General features: G+C 34.7%; 1 protein-coding gene across 1 annotated transcript; it reads right to left on the bottom strand.

Moving 5' to 3' along the window:
• Positions 1-6,404: 6,404 nt before the first annotated feature.
• On the bottom strand, positions 6,405-16,279 carry LOC113773124. Its single transcript, XM_027317670.1, has 7 exons — positions 16,224-16,279; positions 13,045-13,160; positions 12,367-12,486; positions 12,200-12,278; positions 11,528-11,614; positions 9,366-9,428; positions 6,405-6,761 (listed from the first exon to the last, which is right to left on the bottom strand). Exons 2-7 carry the CDS (start codon positions 13,098-13,100, stop codon positions 6,684-6,686), a joined length of 483 nt encoding a protein of 160 aa, XP_027173471.1. The 5' UTR covers positions 13,101-13,160; positions 16,224-16,279; the 3' UTR covers positions 6,405-6,683.

Here is a 16,279-nt window from a genome sequence, read left to right as displayed (position 1 = left end):
CTGAAGATTAGCCGAGGTTTAGAAATTCGATGACGTTCGGTTTAGACGTTTAGTCCTTTTCGGTCAAAGACTCAAAATTCAGTCAATTTTCTGAAAAAATTAAAAAAACCACGGTTCACGGTTCGATCCGAGTTTAACGGTTTGAACGATTTTTTACGAGTTTAACCAAGGATTGTAAAATCGGGATCCTACGTAGGATCGATTTTAATTTCACAGAATCGGATCGTAAGATCCCACCAAAAACTCCCAAATTAACTAAATTAATTAATTTAAAGTTCATATACAGTTTTGTACAACTTAAAAAAATCAAATAAGTAAATTATTTATAAACATATAGTATTTTTTACCTATAGTTTGACAAGAAATAAAGTAACGGAATTCCAAAATGAAGAGAAAAGGTTCGGGCAAATTGTCTAATTAGAAGTAAGAATACAACTCATCTTAACGGTTGATAGTAAAAGCATTTAGTACACATATATAGCTGATAGGTATAATTAAAAGAAACAATCAAATTATGGGTCATGGGTAATCGCGGTTGTTTGCGTTGAGCGACTTCTTTTGCCGAAAATTCCTTAAGCTTTGACAAGGATACAAAGACAATAGAGAATTAGAGATTGGAGATTGGCAAAATTTTGTGAAATTTTATTGAAATCTAGATGGGAAAAGGTTTGGAATGGAGATTGGGAAGCACCAAAGAAGCTTTCTCTCTCTTCGTCCTTTGTGACTTTGTCTCTATTTGCTGTATTCATTTGTTCCTGAATCCTTTTTTTGTTGTACCTTTTGTTTTTTAGACAAAAATTGTTGCAAAATTATAATTAAAGGATCTAATTCTTTGATAAGTTATAAACCTATTCAAAATGTTTCCATTTAGTTTCAAAATTTAGCCCCACATTTATAAAATTCTCAAAAATTCGTAGGATCGCAATGGGATCGTAGGATCGTACGATCCCACGAACGATTCTAATGATCCTATGCATATTAAAGCAATTTTCGATTCTATGCACGATCCGAATCGATTTTGCTAATTTGGATCATAGGATCGTACGATCCTATGATCCGGATCGCGATTTTGACAACCATGGGTTTGACCGGTTCTTTAACCAAATCAACACAATCTATGAACCGGACCGGACACATGGCCGATTCACGGTTCGATCGGTCGAGTCGGTTCGGTCCGGTCCGGGTTTGAAAACCTTGGTTAGTAGTGGACGACTACCAATAATCTACATAAATTATGCAGAGTTAGTGGTAACAATCTGCTGGCATTTTTTTTTTCCAATGGTAGAGTAACACAATCTCTTTTGTGGGATGCATATGCTATGTTTTTCAGACTCTGACGGGAATCAACTCGGCCAAACTTAAGGGTCAAGGATCAATGGTTTTGACTGGGGTCGATAGAAGGTTGAACTGGATGATGTCACATATATATATTCCTACAAATCAAATTTACAAAATAGAAATTTCATACATGTTTAATCCTTCACAAATAGCGCAACAAGTTCATGTTCAATCTTTGACAAATATCAATCCAAATAAAACAACATGTTCAATTTCTAAACCAAAGAACTATGTAAGCCATGCTTCGTTTTCGTTTTCGTTTTCGTCTTCATCATCCTTATCTCCAATTTCATAACTTTTATTTGACTGATTTTCTTAACTTGTCGAAAACTTTTGTTTAAACTCAGTTCATGAACTTGTGTATGCAATCCTTCAAATATTTGAAACTGTTCGAGTTAGATTTTAACCAAATCACACTTGTTAAGTTACCAATTTTTTTTAATATTAATGGCTAGTGATTTAAAAAAAAAAAGCACTCCCTCCAAAATTCATCTATGTAGCTAATAATGGTCCATTGATTATGTGCTTGGCAACCTGAATCTTGATTGGAGGCATTCAAAGCTCAAGTAATTGGTATTAAATATATTTTAAAAGAATATAATGGTTTACCATCTTAGTAATTGGTATTAATCCATTTATTAGTCATGCGAGTTTTCCCATCTTCTAATTTACTATTTTCACTTGTCATCTGATCATATAGGTTGAGCCCATCTTTCGGAATTCCATGAATACTATGCCCTAAAATCACAGCATTCCAGAAAACTAAACTCTTCATTGGCATCCTATCAAAAACTAATCGAGTATTGTCCACCCTTCCACATCTATTATACTTCCACATCTATTATACATATCAATTAAGGGCATATTAACAATCAAACTAAAATTGCCAGATTCTCTAATTAGAGTTCCATGAACTGATTTTCCTTCTTTCAATCTGGCAGACCTACCACAAGCAGTAAGCACATTCACCTAGCTTCACCATTTCCCTGAATAACTTCTACCCATTTCTGGATTATATATGACCTATTCAAAATGGTTGAAATAGAATATCTTCCCCCTTCACCAGGACAAGAAGATTGTCAATAGACTGAGAGATCTGGATCCAATTCTCTCAATGATGAAATGTCCTTGAGATCGGATTTTAACCGAAAACAGACATCTCAAAGGATACCCATATTGGTTTATCTAATAGGGGTTTTTGACTTATGTTTGAATTGAATTCCTTATCTAATTCTATATTAGTAATTTCTGAAGGATATATTTTCATAAAGGCTGACTGTATTCTGGCCTTTTTTGGCATGCTTGATAAGAAGTTTAGAAACTTCTTTATTTATATCTTGACAATTCACAATATCCATTACGTCATTGAATGACGTCTGCAATTGAGCAATTTCCTCAGATATTTCTGAGACTTTATCCAAGAGAATAGTTTGCTTATGCATTTGGCCTTCCATCTCTAGTGAGAAAATATGCAAGGCAATTCTCATCAGATTTTATTAGTTCAATTTCAATCATAAATTCAGATAATGCCATTTGCCATCTAATTAATCTTTTATTTTGAGGCAGAGGTTAATATTATTTTTAATAAATGCTCTTACTTGAGAATTATCCGTTCACAACTTAAATTTTTTTGGTAATAAAAAGTAATAAAATTTATGACATCCTCTTATTACTGCGAGTAATTCTTTTTCATTGATGTGATATCTCTTTTCGGCATCTGAAAACATTCCAGATGCACATCTACATAATAAATTACTTTCTGTTTTAAAAATTGCACTCCAAACTTCTTCAGAAGCATCAGTTTTCAATATAGGATTATCTTCATCAGATGGTAAGGTTTAAAATGGATAATTTTTACATTGCTCTTTTTATTTTCTTTACTAGAGCCATATGATTTTCAGAAAATTCATATTTATTATTTTTCTTCAGTAATTTTTGTAATTCTTTTCTTTTATCCGCTAAGTTGCAGATAAAATCAGATGCATAATTTAATGTTCCTAAAAATCTTTGCAATTATTTTTTATCTTCTAATTTATCAAGAAATGCTTGTATTTTTTCTAAAATATGCGGTTGCATTTTTATTCCTTCACCATTTATTTCTAATCCTAAAAATTCAATTTCTTTTTATCATATTTTCGCTTTCATTTTTGATAATCCGATTCCATGTTTTAAACATAAATTAGAGAATATATTTAAATATTCTAAATGTTCTTCTATTAAATTTGAAGCTATTAATATATCATCAACATATACATATAAGAAAGGATAATCTTTGAAGATTTTATCCATTTTTCTTTGACATATTTGAGGGGCATTTTTTAATCCAAACAGCATAACTAACCATTCATATTGTCCTTGAGGAGTACTAAATGCTGTGTATTTAATACTATCAGGATGCATTTTTATTTGTCAAAATCCACTGTACAATCAAATTTAGAATATATTTTCTTTCTTCTACTCATATATATGAGGGTTTCTTTATGTGGTAAAAAGTATCCATCGAATATGGTTTCATTATTTAATTGTTTGTAATTAACAACCATTCTAGGCTTATTTCTCACTATTTCAACATGGTTTCTTATCATAACTGCAGATAAAGAATGGGGAGAATTACTCTCTCTTATTAAAGGAATTTGTAATAATTCTTTAATTTGTTTTTTGAATTCATCTTGATCAGTAGGATTATACCTCATGGGTTTAACTCTAATTATTTTATTTTCATCTTTGAATTTTATTTCAGCATAATCTTGATTTTTATCCCAAAATTTAAGAGGATTTTCTGTGCAGCTTAATCTTAATTTTTCTTTTATATCTTCTTGAAACCCTCTTGAATTTTCCAAAATTAGTTTAGTTGAGTTCTTGAAATTATTCTTGCAATAGCTCTGTAGCAAGTTCTACACACTTGTAATCCTCATATTCTCCAACAACTAATGCTCAAATAAGACTACAGAAGCTATCTCCATACATTGTTGAATAGTTTCTTTCATGATTCTACGAAGATGCTCTGCTTTTAGATTCTTTATGCATGCTAATGGCATCTTTATGAAACATGCAGGGCACCCTTTACCCATATTACTTGATGATAACAGGCATCTTTGATGAATATTGGGGTTGGCAATCTTTTCGATGAGGTCAACTGATACGATCCGTGCAATTTCGAAAGGCATCAGAAACTTACAAGATTATACATGTAAATTTTCAATTTTTGTGGGATCAGTGTGGACAATTGCCCCCATTGTCTTCGTACTGTCTCCATGTTCACTACAAGCATATATATTTGGTTAATATTGCCATATGCTATGATAGAAAATAAAATTTGTTTAAATTACATGTAATTCATCTGTAGCAATTACATGTGATTTAAGCCCCCACGTGAATGGGCTGGTGGTTGGCGCCTCTTCCTCGGGTCCTCATGTCCTGGGGTCGAACTCGCAGCAACATCGGCTTCTCCGTGCATCTAACGTACTAGGTCTGGTTGGGGCGCTGGGCCGGGCCGAAGTGGGATTAGTCGGGCCGCCTTTAAGGACTTGACCCGGACACCCACTCCGTCAGCAAAAAAAAAAAAAAATACATGTGATTTAAGGACCACTCCAAGATTGCGAACTCAGTTGACATTGCCATCTGTCTCGATATAAGATAGCTATTAGATGATGTCTTTACATAGAGGATTAGGGATAATGACACTTTGTCCCCCTTGAAGTATGGGTAATGACATTTTCCCCCCCTCAATCAGAAGAATAAGCACTTTACCTAATTAAGAACATTCCTGTTTAGTATTTTATAATAGATAAAGATGAATGGCAAGGGTTCCATTTAAAAAATTTTTTTTTTTAAAAAAAAACAAAATGATCGAACTAGATTTGTTGACAAGTTTATCCTTTTTGCCATTGATAACTAACGATTCTCATTTATAAAAGAATAGAGACTTTCTTAGAACAAAGGATCAGCAATATGATAAGTAAATCAAAGAATTAGAGCATTTAGAATTGTTCATGGATTAGCTAGCCAACCTGTAAAGAAAAATTGTGAATTTTTGACCTAGTTCTAACAGTTCAACAAAAATCGAATCATAATCATCCCACGACCATAAAGTACCTGCATGTTCGGGTACCCAGTATAGAGTTCGGGTAGCTACAAGTACCCCACCCCAACATCTATGTTTAACAAAATAAATTTTAATAATAAATAATTTAAAAAACTAAAATTATATAACTTTATTATTGTTCATCATTGATATTAATGATGATCACATAACCATTATCTCTCATATATTTATCTAAACGAATTTTTCTCCCCGAGTTAGGTATCCGACTTGTGAACACCCTTAATTATTCTACTTCTTTCATTTAATCTTTTTTTTTTTTTGCTTCTTTTTGTTTACTTATGATATTATTGATCCTTTGTTCTAAAAGAAAAGCCTCTATTTGTTTATAAATGGGAAATAGATAACTGTTAGTTATCAACGACAAAAAAGGTAGCCTTGGCAACAAATATAATTTGGTCATTTTGCTGTTTTTGTAAATGAAATCCTAGCCATGCTATCTTTATCTCTAATAAAATATTAAACAAAATATTCCTAGTTGAGTAAAGTTCTTATTCTTCTGATTAAGGGGGGCAAAATATCATTAACCCCCCACTTTGAGAGGGGTAACGTGTCATTATCCAAAAGGCATTTAATTGGCAAAAGATTTTTGACCACTCCTTTGTTTTTTTTTTTTTTTTGATAAGTAGGAATTCTTGACTCCAAAATCTTCTATTTACAATTCCTCCCATCTTACCACCCAATCGAGCCACCTTCCCCACTTGTACTATTTTACTTGAGAGATGGCAAAGCAAATTCTGCCATAACTTAACTTTTCTCTTACTTGAACATGGGAGTCATCATCTGGAGCACAACCTTACCAGCAACTTTGCGCGTTCTTATGTTTTCAAATATAACTTTGAGATTTATCGCTAATTGTCCAAAACCTGACCCGGACCTAGAGGTACCCGTGATCTTGGAATCCTAGTGAGCACTGTCAAAAAACTGGTTTCCATCCCTTGATGAGTGTTGTGAAATCACTAAAACATTGAGGAAACAGAGAAGCAGTGCTTTACGTACTGGATTGATGTTTGTCAAGTACTTCAACCATCTGAAAGCCAAATTCAGGACTTATATATTCTAAGCAAATCAAGTACACTCCAAATTCTTCCCCAGAAAAATTAAACGCCAGAAGAGTTCCAAGTTCAGAAGCCATATCCTACTGCAGTTGGAGTATATACATAAAGCTGAACCAGTAAAGTTTCACCTAGGACCAGAATGCTGTATGCCATGGCGCTTGGAAAAAGCTGAACTCAGTAAAGTTTCACCTAGGACCAGAATGCTGTATGCTATGGCGCTTGAAAAATTCTCTGAAACCATAGGTGCTGACATCATAGTTGAACTGGGAATGCAAACAAAGACTTGATCAAACAACAATTCGTCACGAGAGAACGAGAGATATAGAGAGAGATTTATACTAACTACTATCAAACTTACGATAAGGCTAACTTAAGGTAGAAAACAGGGATTTACAGTTTAACACCTATTCAGATTGAAAGAAAGTGATGAGTTCCACATTCAAGATACAAAAGGCTAAGGATGATAAAAGTACATAAAAAGATTCAGACGGTGAAAAATCCAATCTGTTACAAACAGCAATCAAGATTGAGTTTCAGATGGTAAAACATACTGGAAAGAAATTGAATTCTATAGAATGAGGATTATAACATAGACATTTGGCTAATGTCATTTACGGTATCACTGTAAACAAATGTTTACATGGGCAAGGCTTTGGTCTTCACCACATATCCAATAGCATTTAACATGTGATTATGTGTTAAGCTCTAGACAATGATCTCTTTTACACTGATGATGTCTATAAGGTTGATCAACAGACATAACCAGCTCTATCATAACCTGAAGACTATGATATTCCATATAAAACTAGTACTCATTATACTTCAGTTGTATTTGTTATGAAAATTTTCCAACTCAACAGAATAAGAAAATTCAACTTACTTGGCTCATGAATGAAAGTACAATTTAAGCAGTTAAAAAATCTGTTTAAATACTAATAAGAATGCATCAGGTCCTTCACTTCCAAAAGACTTAAAAAGCCATCTAGATGCCCCATTTTAGTTATGACAATGCGAGCTTTAGACAAGTATCTTAGTATGTGCTCTTTTCATGGGAAACAATGAAGCCCAGTAAGTATAGTTCATTAGACATGAGCTGCATACTAGAGCGTAAACACACATCATCACCTCAAGTTCTCCATCCAGATTCCAGAGCATATCTATTTGTGTTCTTCTTGCCTAAATCCCTTCACAACAGACGTCAGAAACATAACACCTCCAAAATGTTGTTGCTAACAACTAGGCCAACTTAGGGACTTGTAATCGTTGAGTATCAACTAAAGGTTAATTATAGTGGAAGATTTTGACAGCATCATGAGAAGGCATATATCCTGCAGCTCCCAGTTGATCCAATTTCAGATGCCACAATAAAAGGTAAAGATGCTTGTCACTGCTTCACTCTTCATCAATTTTCAATCTGGTGAAAAAGATCTAATTGATGGGCAAAGCCCATATAAAACTAGCATATGTAGCTTCAGAGGCATTAAGTTTGTCCTTCTCACTACATTCTACAGAGAAAAACAACAAAACACTATCAAGTGATACGCAAACCCCAATTTTTTTTACGAAGAATCCTCTTACATAATGAAATATGATTGTGAAATAAACCCAAAAACATCACATTTTGTGAATTGACCACTGCTGACTACCTTGATTTTCAATTTTCTTCATCTTTGACAAGATAATTTCAGCAATTCTACAGTAGCAAGCATCAGTAGGAGAAGGAGAAGAATCAAAGAATGGCAAATTTCCAAACTCACTAGCTTGTATATGGACCAGCTATGCTCTTGGAGATTCTTACTTTTCCACAAGGCTCGGAAAACTTTGCTTAATACTGTGTATTTTCATGTAATAACCAAATAGCAAGTAAAATTTGCGTCAATTAACTGATGACGCATCACTAGTTTGGAAAAAAAGCTCTCTAGCAGCTCTCGAACACCAATACTTTTACAGCTCTTGCTTACGTAATTGTTTTTAAGACTCTTTAACCATTACTACCATAAAAACAAATAAAAGAAAGTTCCTGGCACAGCCCTGATACTTACACAAAACATGCCTATGGTCTTCAAATACGCTTAAAGAGTAACAAACAATCAGAACTTACGTACTTGAATTCTCAAAAGGCTACCTCGCATATGTGAGATCCAAACAACTTAGATATGTATAGCTTTATTGAGAAAAATTGTTTACCAAGAAGAACTACATTCACTAGCATGTCAATGGGGAGGGTTTTGTGCCGACCCAATCCAGTTCCATCATAGTTTCATAACTCTTAGTTCAAATTCTCAAACACAGACCTTACCAAGAACCAGACCTTGTAAGAGAATTATGGGTTGCGAGGGATCTGGTTTTGTACAATATAGACCCAGACCCAGAGCCTACCTACGCCCTTATATGTTCATGTAAACTTGTGCAGGCTTGTAGGTGCCCACACATATAATAAGCAACATATGTTACATGATGCGTATACATGAGACAAGTTGCTAGAATCACTCATTAAGAGATTTTCTAGGTTTTCTGTTTTCTTAGGTAAGCTTTGAAACTCACTAGTAAAAGAACAGAACTGTAATTATTTAGTTATTCACAACTACCATAAAGGAAAATCTTCTGTACCACGTATAAGAACTTGGTTTAGATCAGGACATACTGAGCACAGAATAGTGTTCATCACAAAGTTGGTCATCCAGTGAGACAGACATATGACATCCAAACTACAGAATTTAAAGTGCACAAGAAAATTATGGGCGACTTGTAAAATAGTGAACCACTTTGAGCCAGTATGATAACAAGCAACAGTTCAGATCTTAGAGAAAGGATAAGAGAACATAGCACGAAAGACTGCCGCAAGTCCATAAAGACTCAAAACTTACAGGTAAAACTTGCACAGAGTATTTTGTAATATTTGGATCAGCAACCCTTCCATGATTAATTGCCTGGTTCAAAAGACAAAGATAGAGCTTAATGAGGCACGTAATTGTCAGCTGCACATAGCCCAAATCTTAGATTAATTGACTTGGACTTACAAAATAGGAATAAGCATCCTACCCTGCTCGGGTCCACAATACTACCAAAAGTTCTTACTCAAAACAAATGGGAAAAAGAAAGCATCATGAAACTACCTTCTCTTGAAGAAAGAAAGAATCTGTCTACCTAAATCCACAAGTAAGAAAGAGATAAGGAAAGGAAAACGCCTCAAATACCAAATAGCTGACATATCCTCGATAATACACCCAAAATGAAATTATTCCACATACAATAAACAAGATTTAAGGTTATTACAATTCCAGAGCAGATCAGGAAAGTTGACCCCATATTGATCACACACTTGACTCCATTTTCTGAAATTTTTGCTGGTAGGTGGATATATGAGGACAGGAGACCAAATATTTATGCTATCCTCTATTCCTTGATAACAAATAAATAATTTCAAGGGAAAAAAAAAAGAAATAATTTTTAGATTAACAGTCATAGGTATGTTTTCAGTATTGAAAAAGTTCAAAAAATTTCAAGGTGGCAATGGAACAGATACTCTTGATTTTTGTAATAGACCAAGTACTCCCATTAGTATCAACAGATAATCTTATTTTTTTGTAAAAGTTCTCATTAATATCAGAGTCCATGTTTGATTAACATCAAACTCTTTGTTGCCATGAATGCATATATAGGAAGCAAAACTGGGTTTCCCAATACAGCTGAATTTTCTACAGGAATGATTAACTACTTAAGCAAAATAAAATAATGGCTCTGTATGGATTCCTAGTTTTTGGAAGAGGGTAGGGGAAGGAGGACAGAGGGGGAAAGAGGAGGACAGAGGGTGGAGGGAGGAAGTGGCGGTCCTTTGCGGTGTTAGTGAGGGGTGGGGGTGGCGGTGGAGGGAGCTGGCAGAGAGGAGTGAAGGGTGGCTGGGAGGCTGAGGTAGGGAGGAAGAAGATGTTTTGAAATTATAAAAACATCCCCAAAAAATTTTAACTTCTTAAAACACCCTATCATATAATTGTACAGTAAAGTTTTTGAGATACAATGCTATAGCATGGCTCCTAAAAAAACATCTAATCCAAACGGACCCAATAATTTCAAGAGGTAAACAATGATCAGATTTGTCATTACCATTTTTAGGTATGTTTATGGTAATTCAAAGAAAAATTAAATCAAACAGATAATACTGATTTTTGTAAGATTTCAAAAATTCCCTTTAACGTCAACTAGATAATCTTGCTTTTTGTAAGAATACAAGTATTCATCATCACATGTTTGACTCAGCATCAAATTATTTGTCATTGTGAAGGTATTGACACAAAAAAACAAACTGGGTTTCCAAATATAGCTAAAGTTTCATTGGAACCCTAAAATCATATGCATAGGGACACTCAAAACAGACAGCTTTGTTGAAGTTTCTTCTTTGCATTAAAAAATCCAGGCAATCAGGTACAAAGATAGTTATATACTCACTTCTACTCAAACAATGAGGTTGCATACCACAGCTTATTATAACTTTGTTACAGTCAAAGTGTCGGCAACTCGAACTAAGTATAGACTAAAACCTTAAAATTTTATCAATCTTATCATGATAACTAGCTCAAAATACACCACACAGTTAAAAAGAATTTTAACCCTTCATCTTTGCTTGAATTAGCCAGGAAAGCATTACCTGATGAATTTTATGGCAAGTGTTCTGCACTTTCAAGCTTCAACCAATTTCATTTCATGTACACTGACAAATGAATTGCATTTCTCACTTATCCATCAACCAGACTTGCAATGTTCTCATTACTACATTCAGCCAGAAGTCATTCTCTATTACATCGCACTTAAGTACTTGTACACATGAAAGACCTTTAATAGGATGTGGGATTAGAGGAGTATGGGCACATTATCAATTCCACAAAAACATTCTACAAAACTAGAAAGACAAATTGCTCCATCAGACGTTCAAAAAATTTGGCATGACATTATAAAGAATATAATAATAATAGTCAATTAATGTACATGTAAAGCAAACCACAAAAAGATATGGTTTTCAGGTTACACTTACTTGTTCAGGACTATGAAATATCTCAATAAATGGATATTCCGTCTTCTGGCGAGATATACAAAAACCAGGATACTTTGGGCACTCAACCTGTTATAGCGAAGATATTTCCAGCACAGAACCAAATTAGTGAGATGGCCGAATATTCTCAATACAGGGAATTCTTCCTAAATGTAAATTCAAATGTAAATTCAATGATCGGCGATGTACATTGGCAAAATTTATCTCAGTTATACAGCTATTAGCACTAAGATAGTTATAAACCATGTAAGCATCCAGGTGTAGGCACACTAATATATACGCCTGTGGTGAAGCATTCTCGTATGAAAACCGACGTAATGAATGCACAATAACCTTCACATGCATGAAAAGAAGGTGGCTTCAGCTATATTCCAGCATTGAGGAAAGTGAAATGCGAAAACTAACAACTTCTATGGAATACTACTTCTGGAAAACAAAAATTTTGCTCTTGAGAAACATGAAGAATTGTTTGTGGACCTATTGTTCCCCTTCTAAATGTTTAATTGGCAATAAGGAGAGGCATCACATTTTCGATTCATCACATTATACAGCTTATATTTCTACCAAGCACCCAAAAAACATGTGTCACGTCTAACCAAACATCCCAATTAGGAAGACGACGAGTGCAAAATAAAGCATCTAGAAGTGACTTACACGCAAAAATTTTACATGAGGATAGAAGTTGACTGCTGCTTCCTCAAGAACTTTGTCAAGATGCTTTGTAAGGTTACATCTGCATAAATTAGAAATGCATGACTTGAGTATATAGGTTCATGAGCAAGACAAACAGTCAAGGAAAAGAGAACAAAATGCAAAATTACTTGATGGTAAATGCAACAACCACAGGGTAACCTTGATGAAGAAGCTGGACAAACTCCCGCTCTGAAGTAAAACGAATAACCCTTGATGGCCCAAGATCCTTTGGATATCCAGTATAATACCTTCAAAACCCAATTAGGCAAAAGAATGTAAATAAGAAACAAGATAAGGGTAAAGAAAATCTCTAACTGGAAAGTCAGGGAGCTAGGACAAGAAGTAAATAGGTTAAAAATTTTTGCTTTGCAATCACACTGGGCTATAGTTTGGCATTAATTTCAAGGATTTAGCCATTCCAAAAAATTAAAACAAAAAAGGCATTTATGTTTTTCAAAAGTGGTCCAACACCAATGCATAGAGAGTTGATAGTCATGAAAATTATATGGCAAAGCAAAAGATACACCTCAGACACAACAATTACTTTCAATGGACCTAAGTCCAACTGCTATGAAGGATGGTCGCATTTCCAAAGTGACTATTTCTCCAATAAATGCATGTTGAATCAAGAAAATCTTCCTAACAATAATTGAAACCAATATGAAGTAACATAGCAGGAAAAAAAAATGAATATGATACCAACTCTTGCAATATGAAAATTCATTCTTACTGTTCCACTACAATTAGTTTGCCATACTAAAAGTAGAAGTGTACAAATCAACGCAGTCAAAAAATACACTACACACCTGCAAGTTGCACGGAGATTAAGCATCATTTTGTCGAAAAAGGAAGGCTCCTCCATTGCAAAGGCAATAAAACAATGTAGCTTGAGTTTTGCCTTTTCTCAGCCTTTCTGCTAATACTATTATAGTTTTAAAAAAATGGCAGAACAAAAAATGGTCAGATTCATCTATTTGAAGAGCGCAAGATATTTAAATCAACATAAGACTTGCATCCTCTTGATCAAGTCTAATCAAACTAAAGCAGTTGGTAAACCAAAACTTTAAGTGAAAATATGAATAAAGAAGAAAAGATAGCCCAAGAATCCTAGTTTAAGAATAAAAACTCGAAGTAATAGTTTTTCTAGATGTATGCATGCCCACTTGCATGACACGAGAGGGTAGAATTTAGCTTATATCATGCAGAGAACTTTGTGACCCAAAAACTAGCATTACAAAAGCACGTCTCAAAACAATGCTTTCCACCCCACAAGAACCATAATTCACCTCTGCAACTGATCAATTTACCCTCACACCCAACAAATAGCTCATGTATCAAAATACTCCACTTGTTGCATGTGCAAACGGTGAAGCTTAGTGATCAAAAGTCAAGTTCAGGCTAGTGTATCTATTAGTTGTCCACAAGGAAAAAAAAATATATTCCACTCAAAAATTATAATTTGGTAGCCAATCTTATACACACAAATTACCAAAAATAGGAAAATCCAAATCTCAAGACATAACATTGGGGGGAGGATTGGGTTGGGTAGTACGATGGAAGGAGTTGTAAGTAGTAGGTCCTGGGTTCAACACCTCCCACTTAAGGTTGGGAAAAAATCCTGTAACATTGCAAGGTTGACTCCAGGGAAAAAAGATTTTACCAATAAAAAATTGCTAATGTACCACTATGAGAATTAAATAGATAAACTTTCACTTAGGCAAAACTTCACCAACAACTCAAACACACCAAACACCTCAAGAGAAAAGTTGCATAAATTTCAAAAACTGGACAGAGGTCTCTATGGTCTCCTCTTTATTCAAGCAATGATAAACCAAAGTGCAGCATTTGAATAGATTAACAATATCTCTTTTGTGACAGCAATTAAAAGTTTATGGCAAGTATACTTACTCAAAAGGTGAAAATCATTTATTAACACATTAGAATACTCCAAAATTTTGACTGCTGAATTAGTTATAGTCAATATTCACAAAGTACATTACATAATGGACCACCCTCACACTGTCACACCCCCATTTTTTAATAAATGAGAATAAAATGGTATTTCAGATTTTTGGTTTATTCAATGAAAAAGAGAAAAACGATATAGGGTGAAGAATAAGAAACGGAAGACAAAGTAAAATTAATACTCCCTCCATCCCATTAAAAATGTCATACTTTCTATTTTGATTCGTCCCAAAATGCTTGTCACTTGCCAAAAATGGTTGTGAACTTTATGAATAATTTCCAATGCTTACCCCTATCTCACATGACCAAAAGGTAAGTGTTATTAGGGTCAGAAAGTCTTCCATCAAGACTTGCAACTTTGTTGTTAAGTTGATTGATATGCACGCACCAACGATTTTGAAATGATTGCCTTCCGTGTCTTCACGCTCTAAATCCAACTAGAATAAGTCATATGCCAGCCAAAAAATATGTGGGCCCCGCTGTCATGTTTTGTCAATCCATTGTCCACCTTTCGTGTTCAAACGAAGGGCAAAATGGAAAACGTGGATGAATTCTTCAAAAGTCAGACACTGTTGATAATAAGTTGGAATCCCGAAAAGTGACAAACTTTTCGGGACGGAGGGAGTAATTGAGAAGTTTAAGGGTTTTTTTTTTTGTCATTCTAGAACTTTAGTTTTATAAAAAAAAAAGAAAAAGGTAAAAAAATAAACATAAATATATAAAAGAAATAAGAAAAAAGCCCTTGAACAAGAAATAGAAGTATGACAGCTTGTAGACTAGAAGAATGTGTACTGGAACAGTTGCAACATTCTACAATGATAAACATGAGTAAATAAACAAAAGCAAGTAATACAAGCTACACAATTCCATGTACCACGTTGCACTCACATTAGTTCTAGAAAAGAACCAAGACTAACGAAGCTAATTAAACTAATGCGGTTTGAAAAATGGCAAATTAATTCTCAGTTGCAATTCAATTAAATTACATTTCACTTTTTCAACCTACGGATTTAATTAAAACTTCGAAGAAATATACTCCAGAGGATTAATGAGAAAGCATCTAAACCTCAGCATGGGACCAAAGTAGGAAACAAGAAAAATCCAAGGGACTAAGTTGCAAGTTTAGAAAGTTCTTTTCTATTCTCACAGCTAAAGAGCAGTGTCTGCATTTATTCTCCTTAGGCAAGCCTTATTCCAGTTCCAGCCAGCTTTGTACGAGCCGGATGCCTCTCTCCCTAAACCGCCCACAAAATGATCTACGCATGTGGGTTCTACAATATGATCTACGCACGGAATGAAACTGTGGCAGCTGCCATCTCTGTTTTTTGCATATAGAGTTCACCGGCAGCAATGGCAAAGCTAGGCATGGCTGCCGCATGCAACGCTATCACAGAGTTGCCAGATGCCTCTCTCCCTAAACCACCCACAAAATGCTCTGCGCAACGGGGGTCTACCCAAAAAAAAAAAAAAAAAAAAAAGCAAACTGACAAACAATGAACAACTGTGGCAGCCGCCTTCTCTGTTTTTTTGCATCTAGAGTTTGCCTGCAGCACTGGCAAAGCCAGCCATGACTGCCATGTTCAACGCTGTCATAGAGTTGCCGTCAGCACTAGCAAAGCCAGGCATGGCTGCCCCGTTCAACACCCTCACAGAGTTGCCAGTAGCACTGGCAAACAACCATGACTGCCGCATTCAACACTCTCACAGAGTACAATCTCCAAATGGAATATTGCACAACAAAAAGTAAATTTTCTAAGTTTCCTTTCAATTTTCACCTCGGCATTTTAACAAAAAACTGATGGGCCCAGACCACCACATGCTCTTCGAGTCAAATCCGATCATAAGTAAACCCAAAACTTTTAATCCAACCAAATTCACAGTCTTTCGAACATAAATTTCAAATTTAAATTTTCAAAGAAGACAGAAAGAGTGGCAGTTCGAAAATGATAATAAAATTTTTCATTTGGCAACTTCAAGTAAAATAAAAAACAGATATAGAAAGGAGAAGTGAGAGTTTTACCGTGATATCTAATAATGTTGATTCTGGCAGCACAGTGGCGGTAGTGGTGAGTTGCC

This window comes from Coffea eugenioides, chromosome 6 (assembly GCF_003713205.1).
Source record: "Coffea eugenioides isolate CCC68of chromosome 6, Ceug_1.0, whole genome shotgun sequence".
In the NCBI taxonomy this organism is placed as follows: domain Eukaryota; kingdom Viridiplantae; phylum Streptophyta; class Magnoliopsida; order Gentianales; family Rubiaceae; genus Coffea; species Coffea eugenioides.
Note: the sequence above shows the minus strand (reverse complement) of the source record. Positions and strands in the feature narration are given on the sequence as shown.